This window comes from Myotis myotis, unplaced genomic scaffold (assembly GCF_014108235.1).
Source record: "Myotis myotis isolate mMyoMyo1 unplaced genomic scaffold, mMyoMyo1.p scaffold_m19_p_1, whole genome shotgun sequence".
NCBI classification, from domain to species: Eukaryota; Metazoa; Chordata; class Mammalia; order Chiroptera; family Vespertilionidae; genus Myotis; species Myotis myotis.
The window spans coordinates 117,149,048-117,167,222 of NW_023416313.1; the positions used below are offsets into that span (position 1 = coordinate 117,149,048).

Genomic DNA, 18,175 nt, shown 5'->3' on the forward strand with positions numbered 1-18,175 from the left:
CAAGTGAGAAGGCAAGCAGAGTGCTCTACGTGGTGTGGCATGCGTTGCCCTCCCCTATGCTAGGCTCCAGTGCCCACTTCTTCAGTGGATTCCTGTGTCTGACCAGCCAACCTGGTATTTAATGGCAAGCCTTGATGTTACCTGCTTCCTTCTCCCAGAGCCCAGCCAGGCCAATGAGAGAATAATGGGGAGGAAGGGAAGGTGGGGCCCAGGCCCTGATTTGCCCTGGTCCACAGACACCATCCAGAGGAAGTGCGCTGGCCCCATTCATATGGAACTGAAGTGGTGCAGTGTAGAGCAGGGCCGCTGTCCTCTTGTCTGGCTGGCAGGCAGACATGCAGATGAGAATGACTGGGCCAGGGCACCAGGGAGCCCAGGTCCTGGTGAGTGGCCCCCAGCAGAGAGGGTGAGTGAGGGAGGTGAGTGGTGACCCCGCGGTTCCAGTGTCCCACAGGGGAGTTGAGCAGCTGGGGACCCAAGGACTGTGTAGTACACCAGGGGCTAAGAGCAGGGGCCAAGTCAGCTCTGCGCTGGTGGAGCCTGCCTTGAGGAATGGCCTTGGAATCCTCTTCGACTCCTCATTCCAAGATACCCAGGTAAGTAATGGTCTTCTGCCTGCCCACACCTACACCCTCCTCCTTGTGTCCACTGGTCAACGCATGGATAGCCCTCCCATCCACGTGCTGACCAGTGAAGAGCACATCCCCTGCAAGCCTATCTGGACTGACACCTACTCCCATTCCTGGGCTGTATCCACACTGCCCGCTCGTGCCCCTGCCCCAGCCTCTGACAAGGAGCCCACCCCTCCTAGGGCTATGTTTTCCTTGCTCGCCTGAGCTGATAGCTCAAAGGTAGTGCCTCCCTGGGACTCCCTCCCACTCAGTCCCCGCTGTGCCTCCTCTGGGCCCAGGAGCAGAGTTTGCTTGTTCTTCCTGGGAACCACCCCAGAGAATCCTTCGTTCATTCAGCCCAGCAGCTCCAGACCAGTGGGGGTAGTGAAATGATGCGGGTGAGGTCTGTGCTGAGAGTCTTCTCTCATGTCATCTCATCTGATGCACAATGTTCTTGGGAAGTGGGGACTGTTCGTCCCAATTACAGATGGACACACTGAGGCCCAGGGAGGTGAAGCGACTGGCCTGGGGTCACACAGCTGTGTGCTGACCTGAGATTCGAGGCCAGACTTGCTGATGGAGGGTCCACACCCTCCTCCCTGTGCCAGCGGCCTTTCGGCGCCCTTCCCTTTCTCCAGAAGACGTGCTTCCCCGCCCTCTCCAGCTCACTGCCTCCTCAGCAGCTGGGCCAGTTCGCCAGCGTCTCTCAGCAAACATCCCTTAGCTCGTAACCATTTGAATAATTGCTGACATTTATGGAGCAGAGCTTACTGTATGCCAGACACAGCACCGTTCATTGTCTGAGTTACCCTCATAACAACGTTATGAGATAGTTTTGATTATTATTCTCCTTTTAAAGATGAGGAAGTGGGAGTTTGGAAAGGTAGGTAACTTGCTCATGGTCACAGCTAGGAGGCATATGCAGGTGGCTGCTTGGAGCTGGCTTCTCCCTGCTCTGTGTCACCTTCCTCTGAAGGTGGCAATGACAGGCATTGTGCTATGATCAGTACCTGTGGTCTGTATGCACAGAGAAACTCAGGGCCTCTCAGGCTCCACACCCTCCCCTAACTCCCCAGAACCTGCTGCACAGCCCTGCGGGACAGGCAAGCTGGTCGTATTGTCCTTGTCCATTAGCAGACATCTCATGTTGTCTGTCCTGCTACAGTCCAAGCTTGGCAGAGGGACAGGAAAGAGAAGCCCTACCCAGAGGCAAGGAGGGACTTGGGGTTTAAGGAAAGGGGAAAGAGCAAGGGACAGTGGGAGGAGGTGGTGGTCTGGCGGATTGAGTGCGAAACTCCACGTTGGGTCCAGCCTCTGTCCTCCTGGGAAAGTCCCAGAAAGAACTTTGACCTCTTCTGTGAACTCCAAGTCCCTGTACTCTGCCAGGCAGGGCTTGTTCTCCTGCCTCTCCCTCTTGTGCTAAAGAGCAGACATACAAGGGACCACAGGGACATGTCCCAGCAGGTTGGTCATCCAGTGGGGGAAGTGGCACTGCTGGCCTGGGAAGAATGCCCTCTGGGACCACCCCCACTGTCCAGTCCTTGGGTCCTGGATGGCCCTACTGGACTCTAAGTCCCCACAGAGATGGAGCCAGCTGGGTGCTGGGCTCTCATTACCACAACTTCCGGAACCGGCCATACCCCTTCCAAGCAAGCTCGCCTACTGGGCGCAGAGTCTGCTCATGAGCAGGTCCTACTCACACACGGCCTCTTTTGCTTTTGCAGGTCCTACAAACATGCAGGGTGTGCAGGTTACAGGCTCAGAGATACAGAGATACTGTGTAATCTGTTGTTCGTGGCCTCAACTGATTTGTGCCTGACACCACGCAGGGCCCCTGGAACACATGGGCAGCACATACATGGATCCTCCTCCCTACACAGAATCCCAGCTGGCCCAAAGCACATACCTGTGAGGGCTAACACAAGACCAGGTGTGCAAACCGCTCCATGCCATTCTGACACCAAGTCCTGTGGCTGCCTGCCCCCCTTTAGGACCACGGGACCCAGACACTCAGATTTGGGGATAATTTTCCCTGCCACAAGCAAAGAGGAGGGAGGTCCATCTGTAAGGTGCTCACCTCCTTCCATGCCCCTCAGATGTCCTTGAATACTCCCAGAGACCTGGATTTGGTCTGCATTGATGTGGAGCCCCTGATTTTTGCTCCTGGAAGTTTCTTTGGGGTCTCATCAGCCACCAGAACCCTGGCAGGTGAAAACAGAGGAATGTGCCTAATGAACCATCTGAGCACACCTTCTAAGGAGCACTGGATGTGTTGCCAGCCACTTCCCCACTGTGTGACCTGGGCAAGTCACAAGTCCTCTCCTGCCTGCCTTGCAGAGTTGTTGAAAGTCTCAAATAGGATAAAACAAAAGAAGCTTTTATCCCAGCGTTGGCCCCATAAGTGGCCCTTGCTGGGAGCTGTGGGGCAAGTGGAAGAGGGACAGCCATGAGGGATGTTTAGGGAAATGGAGCAAAGGATATAATGGAGAGTCCATGGAGGGACCCATAGTTGGTGCAATCAGACAGTGGGAGTTCGTGAATGCCAAGACTTCAGTCTTTAGACTCTGGGCACTGGGGCGTCATCGAAGGTTTCCGAGGAGAGTGACATGGTCAGAGTCATATTGAGGAGGTAGCCACCATGTGGTTGCTTTTGTCAGTAGTTCCCTGGGGCCTTAGTGTGTTGCTCAGTCTGCTTCCATGGCTCTAGTCCAGAATTGCCTAATTTTCCTACTCACTGGGGGCCCTACTCTGGCTGGTGGGGGATGTTGACCCTCACAGACCACCCATCTGCTTGTCTGACCCTCATACCTTTCTTCTGAAATAAGCCAGACAAGGGTCAGAGCTGCCTCAGGTCACACAGATCTTTTGCCTGCCTGAAATATAATGGAGCCTGGGAGGTGAGGACTAAGTGAGTGGGCTGCTGGGGATGGGAGATCTTCCCTTCCCTTCTCTATCCCCTTTTCCAGATTACCATGATGTCTTGTCCTATCTGACCTCAGTCTGAAAGGTCCAGAGGTGATAGCCATGGGCCCACATTGGGGGCAGGGCTGGGGGAGAGGCAGCTCAGGGACTCCTTTCCTCCCTAGATGCTTCTGCTCATGTCATGGTGCCATCAGACCTGCTATTCCAACCATTATCTCTACCTGCTCTCTGAGTTTTGCTCAGGCCAGGCGTTGTGCTGGGCAGTGCTGGGATCAGAAGTGACCTAGAGCCAGGCCTTGTCCTTAAGGACCTTGGAGGCTGGCTGAAGGCTGTGGGAGCACAGAGAAGGGGTCCTAACCACCCAGGGCAGCTGGAAGGGCTGCAGGCAAGGTTGGCCCTGGGCACCAGGGAAGACATGATTCCAAAGCTGAACTCCAAAGACCAGGAAGAGGGTAGGGGCCCAGGGAGAGGCAGGTAGGGAAGGGGCCCATTTGAGTATCATAGGATACTCTTCCCTTCCAACCAGGAGTTCTTTAACCAATGGGGAGATGGAGGCTATATCTAAGCAGTCCCTGGGGCCTAGATGCTCTCTCCTATTCCCACCCCACCACCCAGACACATCTTTCCAGGGGAGTTTTGGAGGCAGAAGCCATGCCTTCTGTCCCCCTCTCCAAAAAGCCCCCATAGATAGGATCCATTGCCCCATCCAGCTGTCTGGCTGTCCCAGCTCTGCACCAATCCCCAGGGGAAAGAATCTTCGACCTGGAGGAGACATTGAACAGACGCAAGAAGATCCTGCAGGGTCTCTCTGAGCACTTGGCCCAGGCTGAGAGGCAATGGAAGCAGCAGCAGGATCCCTAGGTCAGGCCAGGCCTGAGGGAGCCTGGGTGAGTGGCCCCTGGAACATCCATGCTGGCCTGAAGAAGCTGAGCTCCCTAGGCACTAGGCCCCATGGCACCAGGGGGCTCCCTGTGTCCTGAAAGAGGAGCAAGCACTATACTTGGGAACTATTGTCCTTCGAGGTCTGGAGGGAAAGGAGGGCACGGGTGAAATGCTGCAGGTCACAGGATGGGATGGACTTGCCAGGCAGGGGATTGTGCAGGAGGCTAACACACCACAAGCAAATGCCCAAGGAGCCACACAGCTGGGACTGGGGAGAGGAGATGCCAGGTATTTGGACGTAGGTCCTTAGACAAGTAACAAAAGTAGACCGGGTTCTAATTTGCATGTAGTTCCACATGTGACTTGATTCACATATGACTTGCTTAATGCTCAGAAGAACCAGAGTCCTCGTTTCATCTCCACTGCCATCCTGGCTTCTCTCCATGGCCTTCCCAACCTGAAGCCTGAGAGTTGAACCAGCCAAGATGTTAGATACTGGGCAGAAGAGGCCAGTGATTCCTGTGGGATTTGCTGGGCTCTGGTAGCTCAAGGTTTGAATCTTGTGTCCTCAGGCCAGAGCAACTGAGGCTGGGCTGCTGGAGTGGCACCACACTCCAAGGCTAGGCCTCTCTAATCTTATTTCCAGGCCCAGGATCCTTCCTGCCAGATCCTATCCACCCCAGAGAGGCAATCTCTCTAGGCCGCTCAGCAAGACAGGAGTTCAAGCATTGAGCTTGAGTTGACTGGCACTGGCCACAGTTTGGACTGTGCCCCAGGGGAAGTGGGGAGGAGAGGACTGAACTGGGCATCTGCTCCTTCAGGGGCAGAACCATTTCTAGAAAGTGGAGGGGTTATGAGAAACCCCAGGAGTGACCACTGTCTGGGGGAGGGGAGTAGGACCATACTCGGGAGAGGGTTTTGAGAGGAGGGGGAGTCCAAGAGCTGAGGTGGACAGGGGTCAGATAAATTCAATGTGTCCATAATGAGGGGGTCAGGTAATCTGGTAAGGCCTCTAGAAGGAAGAGGGCTGCAGTGCCCTAGAAAGGTAGACTCTGAGAGCAGGGGGGCTGTGCCCTGGCCCCTAGAGAAGAGGCTTGCTTTCCTGCAGGACTCTGCCAGGGTCAGCACCCTGTTCTGTGGACAGCAGTGGATTCTGCTCCAAGACCTGTAAGAGATGAGGTAAAGGCACAGGACTAGGAGGGGTTATGAGGGTGGAGGAAAGAGAAGCCCCATTCCACCAACACCCACTGGACATTCTCACCCTAGGGAGGGATGGTAAATCTGAGCTCCTGGAAGGAGAGGGCATTTTGATAGGGTTCTTGGAGGAAGCACAACCAAGATCAGGCCTAATGATGGTAGGAGGCCCCTGAATTCCTTTTGGCCCCTCCCATCTCACAGCATCCCACTCTAGGACAGGTCTCTGGAGCTACCCATAGAGCCCTGGGAACAAGGGGTTACCTGATACCAGGGAGGAGGGAGGCTTCAGGCTGGATGCTATGGCTGCAGCCCAATCCCTGTCCCTGCTCTCTAGACTGGGAGTGGGAAGAAGGGATGAGGGAAAAGAGCTAAATCTCCTGAGGACTAGGGATGGAAGGCAGAGCCCAAAGAGCCTGAGGTTGAGACAGATAGCTTTAGGGAGATCCTTCACTGGCTAAAGCTGTCTTGGGAACCAGAAAGGAGGTTTGGGGTAAGAACAGCTCAGAAGAAGGGGCCCTATAGATGGTGCCGGTTCCCCACCCAGGTGCTGCTCTGGGAATTATGAGACATGGTCAGGCAGCTTGGATGGGACCAGAATGCGTAATGAGTCCTCTGCCTTGGTTTCTACTCCCCACTGGGATGCAGTAACCCACGTGGCTTCAAGAGCCCAGGTCTTCTACCTGCCTGTGGGCATCAAGCATCATCTTAGAGCTGGCTCAGATCCTGTGCCTCCTGCAGGCCTTCGGGCCCAGCAATAAGGGGGAAGGAAGGGGAACCATTGGTGTTCCATCCATGAGACCCAGGCTCAGCTCCTTCTCCCAATACTTCTGAGCCCCAAGCTGTCTTGTCTTAATCCTTCACTCCTTGGATCCCTGGAAGGCAAACCTGTGTCTGTATCTGTGTGTGCATGCACACATGCACACAGGACACATCTCATCTTCTCTCTACCCTGTCTGCTCTCTGGAGAGTCTCACAGAGTCTCAGTGCCAGCAAGGCTCTGGAGACCACTTGGTCCAACTCCCTCAATGACTGGAAGAGAAATGGGAGTGGGCTATGCCCAAGATCATTCAGAGCAGCCTGCTCTTCCCCATACCCCTGCCCCATCTTGCTCTTTCCCTTGCCTTTACCACCCACCCTGTCTTTTGCTCTCTATTTCTCTCTCTCTCATCTCAAGAACCATTGGTCCATAATGATCCCAGGCCCCAGGCCTTCCCAGCTGTTCCCACAGATGGAGAAATAGAAGCTGGGGAAGGCAGCTTTGCACTCTGCTCCCTCTCTCCAAGTGCCCTGGATGAAAACCATAGCACCCCAAGCCTGAGAGAGAGAAACAGAACCCACAATGGCCCAGATTCTGGGTGAGAAGCTGATCCAGGACCATAGAACTTCCCCTTTCAGAAAGCAGCAGCCAAGGAACCATGCCCAGCTGGCCATCCCCCAGGGCCCTCCTCGTGCCTACAGCCCAGCATCTTCCTGTTCTTCCTCCTCATCTTCCTTTTTCTTCTTCTATGTGCACTTCAAGTGGGCCTTCCCATAGGCAGAACTTTCCACACCTACCCGGCTTGGTTCTGGGCATAATAATTTGATTTGAGAGAGGGAGCGTTAAGACCCACCTGCCTGTTCTACCAGCTGGCAATGAGCAGTGCCCATATTTTCAATAGGCACTACTAACCATGTGCTCAGCCACCGGTTCCATCTAGATCCTGCCCTCACAATAATCTCTCTCTAGTGTGAGAAACTGACAAGTACCTGATAGTCACACCCTATGTGATCAGTGCCATGATGGCAGGAAGCTCAGGGGACATATAATAGTACAAGAAAAAGCACTTGACTCAGCCTGGGGAGATCAGGGAACTGGCCTAGAAGGGACCTTTGATACAGGTCATCAAGGCAACTAGTTCTCCAACCTGATAAGTACAGTCATCATTACAAAGGAAACAGCATGAGGAAAGGCATGGAAGCATGAAAGAACACAATATTTTAGAGAAAAAGTGGCAAGTTTAGAACTATTAGAGCAAAGGCTGGGACCAATTTGTGAAAATGGGCAAAAAGAATCACAAAGATTGCCTAGCCTATGAACCAGGAGGTCATGGTTCAATTCCAGGTCAGGGTTTGCAGGCTTGATCCCCAGTGTGGGGCAGCTGATCAGTGACTCTTGTCATTGATGTTTCTATCTCTCTCTCCATCTCCCTTCTTCTCTGTAATCAATAAAAATATATTTAAAAAGCCACAAAGGTTGGGTGGAGGTCACTATTCCTGCTTGGTGGGTGTTTGTTGAATGAGCGAAGCATTTAGAGACGTAGGGTGTGCTAAAGAGCTCAGAAATGGGATTGACAGCTTCTGTTGGTGGAATTTCAAGACCAGAAGAATCCGTGTAGGGGAGGTGGTCCTGGAGGAGCAGTAAAGCGTGCTGAGCTTTAAAAGCAGAGTTGCAGAGGGGACGATCTCCAGGTGAGGAGAATAGCGATAGTATTTTGAGGTGGAATAGTGAGGTGGAATGGTGACAGGCTTATATGTTACATAGGACTGCAATGGTGGCCATAAGGCTGGAACCACTTGGACAGACCGACCTTGAATGCCAGAGGGACAGTGTGTTCCTCATAGGGCAGACCAAAGGAGCCATAGAAGGTCCCAGATCAGGGGAGACTGTGGTGCAGTAAGTGTAATAAGTGTAAGGAACCTGCTCTCGAAAGCCCAGAAGGGGGAGGCTCAAGTAAGCTTCTCCCCTCCCTGGCAGCAGGCAGGAGCTGAACAATAGCCTTCAGGACAGTCTGCAGCCTTCCCCTGGGTCCTGTACCATGCATCTGAGGAGACAGCACCGCTCCCCCAAGCATGCCTGCATGTGCGACCTACTTCAAAGCCCGGAAGGAGTGTCCGCTTCTCTTCACGGGGAAGTGAATGGTGTCTAGGGGGTGTAGAGCTAGGCCAGTATCTTCCCTCTCCTACCCACATCTCAGCTTTTGGGGAGCTCCGACCATATTAAAGGTGATTTCCCTCTCTCCAAGCTTTGATATGTTCATTTACCTTCCAGGTTTGCCTTTACGTCTCTGAAGGCTTTCTCTTCCACCTCCTCTGGAGAGGTAGCTGGGAGTGGGCTTCAAGTGGCCCAGGAGGCCAAGAGTTGGCTTGAATATGAAAAGACTGGATACCCCATAGATCTTGAGCCCTGGACTGTGGAGGGAGAGGGAGTCACAACTGTGTATAATTCTGTCCCCAAATTCACCAGAACAAATTCAACCCAGCCAGCATCACCATGAACAACTCTCTCTCCCCCAGTTCCCTTCAGTTCCAGGGGGTCAGAGGGGAAGGCACATGATGGAGAACTCTGTGAGGCAGCCCATGGAGCCATAATTGGGTTTCCCCATTCTCTGGTCTCCCTCCCTTTCCCAGTGTGAAGCTCTTCAAGCAGCTGCTGCAGCAGCAGGTTGGGGAGAAGTAGGGGTCGGGCCCAGCACTGGATTTTTGCCCCTGGCTGCAACTCTCTGGGGATCGTAGGGAGCCAGGTTCCCGGGGCACATATCAGCACAGCCCATTCCCCTAAGGAGCGACCCCATGCCCAAAGACCCTAATCCAGGGGTGGGCAAACTTTTTGACTCGAGGGCCACAATGGGTTCTTAAACTGGACCGGAGGGCCGGAACAAAAGCATGGATGGAGTGTTTGTGTGAACTAATATAAATTCAAAGTAAACATCATTACATAAAAGGGTACGGTCAATTTTTTTTGTTTTAGTTTTATTCATTTCAAACGAGCCGGATTCGGCCCGCGGGCCGTAGTTTGCCCACGGCTGCGTAATCCTTTTGTAGCAGTGCTGGGCAGAGCTTGGCGTTGAAGGAGGCACGTGGGAGAGGCGGGAGTGCAGAGCGGGCACGTGGTCCAATCTCCTCAGCCCCGTGCATGCCCCCCCACCCCCTGCGAGGAGCGGTTTGCGAAATGGGGGCGGGCCGGGGGGTGGAGAGCGAGCAGCAGGCGGCTCAGAGAGTGGGGTGCTGGCCCGCAGCGGGAGCTGTCCGTGAGACCTAGTGCTGAAGTAGGCGCAGACGTGCCTGGTTCCCCGAGGAGTGGTGCCCGGTGCCCAGTGCCCGGGCAAGCGAAGACCATGACCTTCATGGTGAAGACCATGGTGGGCAGCCAGCTGAAGAACCTCACCGGGAGCCTGAGGGGTGGCGAAGACAAGGAGGATGGGGACAAGTCCGCCGCCGAAGCGCAGGGCATGAGCCAAGAGGAGTATGAGGAGTATCAGAAGCAACTGGTGGAAGAGAAGTGAGTGAGATCCCTTCCCACCTCCAACGACCCTCTCCCACATCCATCCTCCAGCTGCCCGGCCCACCTCTAGGGTAGTTTCAGAACTCAATCCCTTCCCCTACTTCTCTAGACTGGTAAGAGGCTGGGATGTGCACCTCTAGGTTTCCCTCTGCCACCCTGAGCCACAACATTTCAAACCTAAGGCCCCGCCTCAGCTTCACATTAGGTCCAGAGGAAGTGGGGGCAGGGGCGATAGGGGTCTGGGACTGGGTGGAGCACGTGCATTTCTGATGAAACAAGTAATCCTTTAATCCGATCTGGTCCCAATATCTGGGTCTTCCAAATGGAGCGCTTCTGAGCCTGAGGCTCTGAAAAAAGCGATGCAGCTGAGGGGGCTCAGAGTCAGGGACACAGATCCTGAAATGGGAGCACTTGTAGATATTGAATCCACGGATGTTCAGACAATGCTAGAACAGAGAAACAGCTGGAGTGGGGCTAGGGCTAGACTCCAGGGCTGCTTGTGTCAGATCCTGGCGTTGCTTCTTTATAGCTGAGTGATTTTAGGTAATTTACTTAACCTTTCTGTCCCTTGGTTTTCTCTTTTGTAAAGTGAGGATGATAATTATAAAACATGCCTTATATTTATGAGGATTAAATTACTTAATGTAAACTGCTTAGCACAGCACCTAGAACACGGTAAATCATTAAATGTTAGCTATAATTATTTCAGCTGATAGCAGTTTTGTGAATTGCAAAAACTTATCCCCATTCTACAAAAGGGGAAGGTAAGTGACTTACCCAAAGACATGTCCATAACAAAAGTGGTAATGGAGCCAGATATGAAACCAAGTCTGTTTCGAATACTTCCCCCACACACACACACTCAATCCCCACACCCCACACCCTCCAAATAACCTGCCAGGAAGGGAAAAGACCCAAGGAATCCGAGGCTTAGAGGGATATATATTAGGGAGCCAGAATGACCTCCCTCCCATAGCTCTGTCCAGAGGCATGTGTGGAGACTAGAAAGGGCCCTGTGATGGGGGGCTAGGCCGTAAAGAGCAACAGGCAGTTGCCAGGTCCAAGCACCCTCCTGACACACAGGCCCACAGGTGCCCATCTCTTTAGTGCTGGCAATGACTCTGGCCCTGTGCCCCTGCAGGATGGAACGTGACATACAGTTCACACAGAGGAAGGCAGAGCGGGCCATGCTACGGAGCCACTTCCGAGACAAATACCGGCTGCCCAAGGTAAGCTTAAGAGATAGGGCTTTGAGGCACATCCAGGCCCCTGAGCCCTGGGCCCTGGACTCCTTTGCCCCACTCTGGGAGCCATGATTCATGGAGAGCTTGGTGAGACCATTTGTTCTTTCACTCCTTCACTCCTTAACTGGAGCCTGCCTAAGCCTAGGATTTGGCAAGGAAGGATAGTCCAGTCCTCTAGAGACTGATAGGTTTGTGTTTCTGGAGCCAGTCCAGGCCCCTTCTGTCCTCCAACCTACACTCCCCCAATACAAGTCAGGCCCAGGCAGATGAAGAGTTGGAAGGCAATAGATTTTACCATGGGGGTGAGGCTCTTGAGGCTTCTGAACACCGGGCAAGGTGGGATGGGAAAGAGAAGGTAGCACCATCTGTGTGCCAGGCACTTAACCTTCACACCCTTACCTAACCCCTTAGTAATTCCACTAGGTAGCAATCACCCACATCTACAAATAAGGAAACTGAGACTCAGATATATTAAAGGACTTGGCTAAGATCATCCAACCAGTGAGTGATGGTGCTCAAGCTTGTGAATGCTGAGCCTTCTCCAGGCCCCTGACTGCTTTCCAGAGTATGGGTCTGTCTGCAGAGAGCAAAGTAACTCCTTGGTTGACCAAGCAGCCAGGAGGATGACTCCACTATGCACTGCAGCACCAGATGGGCTGTAAGTGTTCTACTCCTGTTGCCTAAGCAGAGAACTAAGGCACAAGCTACCCCAAGTGCCCAAAACTACGATAGACTCTAAGGAGAAACAGAAACAGCGCTACAGTATACCGACCTTGATCTTCCACCTGAATTAGAAGATCAGATATGTGAATATCACACCCACTCATTCAACAAATATTTCCTGAGCCTCTGGCTGCCTCTGACTCCCCACAGTGCACCAGTCTTTTAGAAGTATCTCAAAGGGAAAACAGGTCCAGAAAGTTTGCCTTTCTGGGAAGTAACTGAGTTAAACACAGCTAGGAATGAAGTCATTCCTCAAATGCTTGCATTAAGCATGTAATAGACACAACTTCCATTAGGGAACTCAGTCCAGTGAAGAGGGAAGACTTGGCTGTAACTGAGTAGGACATAAGTGGAAAGCCCCAGGGAACCCAAAGGGATGAGGAAGTGCAATGACAACAATAGATGCCTTGCCAAGAGAGCACAGATGCTGGTATCAGTGCCATGCATTTACATGTAGCTGTCCCACCTCCAAGTCGTATGGCCATGGGCAAGGTACTTACTTAAATTATCTGAGCCTCAACTTCCTTATTTGTAAAATGGAGAAAACAATATTTACCTTGCAGGGTCATTGTGAGAATTAAAAGCACACGGCTCAATATCAGCCATATAAAAAGTGTTTGATGAATGGTACCCACTACTAGTATTGGTAATGTCCTTCAGTGTAGTTAACAATAGTCAATATATGACTAACTATAACAGTTTGACTCCTAAGTATTCCTATTTTGTATCCCCTTCAGTATCTCAGAGTGAAGTAGAGTGGTATAAAGTATAAATGTCAAAAGCTTGATCCTGGGATGTGGGGGTGGGGACTGAGCTCACTGGAACATGGGGCTCAAGAACCTAGGAGCCTGGAACCCAGTCCAGGCTCCTCCCTACACCCTCAGCTTGGGGTCCCACAGATCTCCAACTCCAGCCCAACCCTCCCTTTCTTCAGAATGAGACAGATGAGAGCCAGATCCAGATGGCAGGTGGAGATGTGGAGCTGCCCCGGGAGCTGGCCAAGATGATTGAGGAGGACACAGAGGAGGAGGAAGAGAGGGCCTCAGTCCTCGGGCAGCTGGCCAACCTTCCTGGCTTAGACCTTGGTTCCCTCAAGGACAAAGCCCAAGCCACACTGGGGAACCTCAAGCCATCAGCTGAGAAGTGCCACATCATGTGACTACTTCCCCTGGGGTTGCTCACTGGGGTGACCAGAGGGCTGGGCCCACATGAGTGCTAAGAGCCTGCCTCAACTTCCATGGACCCATACCCCACCTCGTCTTCATTTCCCCTGCACCAGGCTAGTCCCAGGACCCTTGTCTGCTCCAGCCTGCCTTCTCTCCCTCTCCTCTGGGAGCAAAGTCCCCATTCTCCCCCTACCCTTCAGGACTCAGCCTCCCTACTCAGCCTTGGAAGCCTCCCAAGATTGTAGGAATAGGCCCGACTGACCTTCTCTCGCCATGACCCCAAATTCCTGCACATAGGTGCACCCTTAGAGACACACAGAGGGACACAGAGACCTTGGCCTGTGCAGAGGCAGACACCACAGCTGCATCCTGCCACACACAGACACACAGACACAAGCCAACCCCCTGGTGCCTCGGGCAGCAGCACTCAGATATGCGTAGAGGGGGCTTTCGGCAGACAAACGCAGCAGACAAGAGTTGAGTTTGAGTCTCAACATTCATTTTCTTTGAAATCCATTGCTCTTTCTGGGCCTCATTTCATCATCTATAAAATGAGGATGAACTCGGGGATTTTGTTTTGTTTTGTTATAAAGTCTTTTTTTCATCAGACACTTTAATATCCCCAGACACCATTACAGAGTGAAGATGTTCTATAAACAAAAGATAATAAGCCTGCCTCGTCTAATAGCTTTTCTCTCCCACTGTTATTCTAACCCCCTAATGCAGGAACTCTCACATTTATAATTTTTAGCAAAACAAAGTCTGCTTCCCGACTGTATAAACCACCCCATATGGGTGTGTGAAATACAATAATGAGATGCCCGAATGTAAGCATGTTTCCACAGATGTAGAGCATTAGTTGGATTTGCTTTTATTAGTGGTCTCTGGACAGTGGGGAAAATAAAACACTAAGGTCAAAGTTTTCTAGCAGGATTACAAGATGAAGTTTCTAGGCTAACCAAACATCCTGGCCTTGGGAGAGCTAACGAATACAGGTGACCATTAAGTGTGTCATATTAGACTATCAGTTTGCCATAAAGTACAACAGACTGGGTGGCTTGAACAACAGAAATATATTTTCTCTCTTGAACTCGGTGATTTTTAAGGTTCTTCCTAGCTTGGCCTCCCTGGCTCCTCGTAGTCAACCCACACCTCTCCTTGGGCAGAGCAGCAGCTGCAGTTATAGCATCAAGCAGTTGCCACTGTGGGCTCTGGCTTCTGGCAGCTGAGTGATGCCATGGGAGGGACAAGTGCCAAGGATGAAGCTGGCAGCGAAAGGTAGCCCAGGTGGTTTCAGGCCTTCTCTGAGCCGAGCCCAGGGCCTGGCCTATTTCTGTTTTCTTCCTGTAGAACTCTCTCTCTCTCTGGATTCCATAGTTGGATCTCCTCACTCAGCTCAGTGAAAAATAAAAATTCCAAATGACCTGCTTATCTTCGCCCTTCTTACTGACCTCCAAGAGTCTTCGGGTTCACAGAGCACCCAATCCTTCCTTGGAGTGGTGTCCTCTATCTCTTCACCACAGCCTCATGTGGGGACTAGCCCCTATATGATGTTCAAGCTCCACCCTCTCAGGGCCCTAGGTAGGGGTCCCCCTGCATTATCAAGCACCAGGTCAGACGCTGGGCTTTGAGAATGTGGCAGCCAGCAGGATGGGCAGGGCCTCTGAGGTGTTACCTGAGACCACAGGAGAGGCCACCGATTGACCACAGCCGTCTCTGGCAAGTCCTTACCTTGGAGATGGAAGGTATGACAAAAAAAAGGCGGGACAACTGCATTCCAGCCCTGGCACTGCTGTGTGACTTTGAGCAGGTCCCTTTCCCTCTCTGAGCTTGTTTTCTCCCCGGTAAAATGAATAGCCCTCCCCCCCATCCAAAAATAATACATGTTTCAAAGGGTGACCATTTGTAAAGCACTTGGCACATGATAGGCCATATCAATAAATGATGACTCATTCTTTAAAATGACTGAAGAGCCCAAATATCATCATGCTCACCTGTGTAGTGTCTGGGGAACCAACCAGGAGGCTCCGCAAGCAGGCCATCCCAGGGGCCTGAACAAAAACGAGGTATCAACATCTCCCCCACCCCACCCCTGGCACCAGCTTGTGGAGAAGACTTACAGGCGGAACGGCCATCGGAGGGTTTGGTTTCCATTATGGCCTCTGTGGCAAAATAAGAACAAGGCGCATAAACCTGTGCAGTAGGTGACGTGGGGACTGTCAGGTGGAAGAGAGACAAGAGGATGAGGAAATAGGAAGGTGAGAGCAGGGAAGGACACAGGCCAGGAGGGGACAGTGCTGTTGTGGCTGTCATGCTAGGTCCTCCTTGAGCATCCCCGGGCCTAGGCTGTCCCTAGGTTGTCACTGGACAAAAACCCCTCCTGACCTTCCTGAAGCTGGAGGAGACCCAACCCGGGGCCCAGGCTGTGTGTGTGTGGGGACATGGGCACTGGGCACATGACAGGCTATATTAATAAATGATAACCCATTCTTTATTTTTAATATATTTTGTTGATTTTTTACAGAGAGGAAGGGAGAGGGATAGAGAGTTAGAAACATGGATGAGAGAGAAACATCGATCAGCTGCCTCCTGCACAGTCCCTACTGGGGATGTGCCCGCAACCAAGGTACATGCCCTTGACTGGAATCGAACCCAGGACCCTTCAGTCCGCAGGCTGACGCTCCATCCACTGAGCCAAACTGGTTAGGGCAATAACTCATTCTTTAACTGCAGCAAGGCCCACGTCAGCACTCCACCTTCCAGGGGCCTCCTGCCTGATGGGTCGGATGGACCCCTTTACCCCCAGTGGTTTACAGGACCAAGGGTGAAAGACCAAGGGGGACATGGCTGTGAGGAGGCTAGGGTTAGTGTTCACTGAACCCTCACCAAAGAGAATGGCTGGAATCTGGGGTCAGGGAGGAGGTTGAGCCCCCACACTGGTTTTCTCCTCACAGGCTGGGACCCCCAAGAAGCCCTGACCTGTCTGCATGTTCCCTGGAACTGGGGGAAGGAGGCTCTGAGGTAGCAGGAGCCAGCTCCATTGCTCAGGCCGAAATGGGCAAGGAAAGCAGACTGAGGGTCCCAAGCTCTACTGGCCTCCCCCTGCCTCACCTCCCCCTTCCTTCCCCTGCTCTCTGGCTTCTCTGGCAGTCCATGCCCCTCTCATCTATGTCCCTGCTCTCCGGCTCATTCCTGGTTCATACCCATCTTACACCCTCCCACCTGCCTCATTTCTAAGCCCTCGGGGCCTACTGAGGATGCCCTCTTCACATCCTATTTCTACTCCCATTGATTTAGATAATTACTTGCTCCATGACTAGTCCACCTGATATTATATGAGGACGACAAAGAAAGCCACCTGCTACCAGAACTTCCCTTTTCATCGTGATTAAAATCCCACCAATAAGGCCCCATAGTTTAAAGCATTTACCTCCCCAGGTCCTCTCCTCCTCTCCCTCTTGTTCTCTCTTTCTCTCATCCTTCTCACTGTCCTTCTCAGCGTTGCAGGCAGTCTGAAGACACAGGAAATGTTGAAAGGTGATGATACAGTTCCTCTACACACACACACCCCCCCCGCACCCCTTCACCACCACTCTTTCAGGAAGAGAGTGACAGCAAAGATGGCTGGCCTGCTCCCCCTACCCCCACCCTTAGGTTCTCTAGCCCCATGACATGGGAGATTTCAGGGGATTGGTGGCAAGCCCTGGTACCTGCTCCACTCAAGTCTCCTTCTACCCATCCAGATAGCTCAGGCCTAATTCCCAGAGGGAGACTCTCCAGGGGCCAGTTGGCCCCAGGGTGGACTTGGGGAGGATGGTGACAGGGTTTGGAGTTGAGAGCCTCCCCCTTCCCCCAGTGGCCACGGTCCCCCCTCAGACACTGGAGGCTCCCAGCGAGCTGGGAACATCTGGGGGAGTGTGTGCTGTGCCAGAGCTGCTGGCAGAGCCTATTGGTCCAGCTGATGCCTGAGGCTGCTTGGGGTGGGGAACACATGTGAGGGGACTGGGAGAAAGCCACAGAGCCTGCTACCTGCCTCTAGTTCAGTACCCACCAGGCATAGCTGTTCCCAGAACCCATGCGAGGCTCCAAGAGAGCAGAGGCCAGGGTGAGCTGGGTCGGGGAGCAGCAGCATTGAGGCTGCCTTCGCCTTGCTCAGCACGGACGTGCCTGTGTGTGAGCATGAGTAGAAGTCTACCTGGAATCTGCCTGGGTCTGTGAGCTTGGACGTGGCTTCGGTGTTTCTGTAGGTGCTGAGGCCTGTGGCCTGTTAGTGTCGGTGTGTGTGTATCTATGATACTTCAAGCGGGTAAGTATGGGTATGAGTTACTCTAGGGAAAGCATGCCCCAACCTCAGTGGTCTTTGAGGATAAGAGTCCTCCTAGATGACTTGCAGGAACCACGGTTCAATGACCTTCTGAAACTCCCGTTAGCCAAGAAAGGGACAGGCTGGGCACAGGGGCACCTGCGTCCCTCAATCTGCCCAAGGCCTATCTGCTGTCCCCAGGGCTGGTCCCATGGGAGCCAGTGGGTCCCAGGCCCAGGTGCTCCCCAGCTTGGCCCAGGACTGGCTTTGACTTGGGGGACTGAGTGGAGGTGGGAGGACAGGGCAGGGTGAGGCACCCTGATGCTGGGGAAGTGTCTGCCCTGCTTTGGGCATTTTCAAAGTGTTAAAGATGAGAGGCAAAAACAACTCCTACCCCTAGAGAGAAAAATCTTTTTTTAAAAAAGCAGATTGGGTTTGCATGCATATAACAAATGGACACAAGACACTGGGGGGTAGGGGTGGCCGGGGTAAGGTCAAGGGGGAAAAAAAGGAGACCTATGTAATACTCTTTGTAATACTTTCAGCAATAAAACAATTTTTTTTTTTTTAAAGCAGATTGGCTTATTCCTCATATGTCTCTGCCATTCGAAGGGAGCCCTAGAGAGTGAACCCACCTCCTCCCGACCTTAGCTCTCTGGCTGGGCTGTTTCCCTCCTTGGCACATGGCCCAAATACAGGACCAGCATGGAGGCACCCAAACACTCTGCCCAGAGAGGGCCCAATCCCCCACAGTCCCACCTGTCCAGTGCCCTGTTGGCAGGTAGTCAATGCAGATATCAGAAATAATTGGGGCCGCCAAAACCGGTTTGGCTCAGTGGATAGAGCGTCGGTCTGCGGACTGAAAG

General features: G+C 52.7%; 2 protein-coding genes across 2 annotated transcripts; both read left to right on the plus strand.

The window, feature by feature from the left end:
* Positions 1 to 552: 552 nt before the first annotated feature.
* On the plus strand, positions 553 to 5,356 carry LMAN1L (lectin, mannose binding 1 like). Its single transcript, XM_036334590.1, is given in 5 exon segments — positions 553 to 596; positions 3,777 to 3,985; positions 4,279 to 4,389; positions 4,392 to 4,420; positions 5,062 to 5,356. Coding segments are annotated over 5 exon segments (447 nt in total). The 3' UTR covers positions 5,116 to 5,356.
* A 4,325-nt stretch (positions 5,357 to 9,681) lies between these two features.
* On the plus strand, positions 9,682 to 13,397 carry CPLX3 (complexin 3). The gene is made up of 3 exons (XM_036348933.1): positions 9,682 to 9,870; positions 11,015 to 11,102; positions 12,775 to 13,397. Exons 1-3 carry the CDS (start codon positions 9,707 to 9,709, stop codon positions 12,997 to 12,999), a joined length of 477 nt encoding a protein of 158 aa, XP_036204826.1. The 5' UTR covers positions 9,682 to 9,706; the 3' UTR covers positions 13,000 to 13,397.
* The last annotated feature ends 4,778 nt before the right edge of the window (positions 13,398 to 18,175 follow it).

What these genes read in the sequence shown, in the direction of transcription:
- CPLX3 (XM_036348933.1), top strand. Translation starts at nt 9,707, where the DNA reads ATGACCTTCATGGTGAAGACCATGGTGGGCAGCCAGCTGAAGAACCTC. An exon ending in AAGCAACTGGTGGAAGAGAA is followed by an intron (nt 9,871 to 11,014) that starts GTGAGTGAGATC and finishes GTGCCCCTGCAG; the next exon opens with GATGGAACGTGACATACAGT. An exon ending in ACAAATACCGGCTGCCCAAG is followed by an intron (nt 11,103 to 12,774) that starts GTAAGCTTAAGA and finishes CCCTTTCTTCAG; the next exon opens with AATGAGACAGATGAGAGCCA.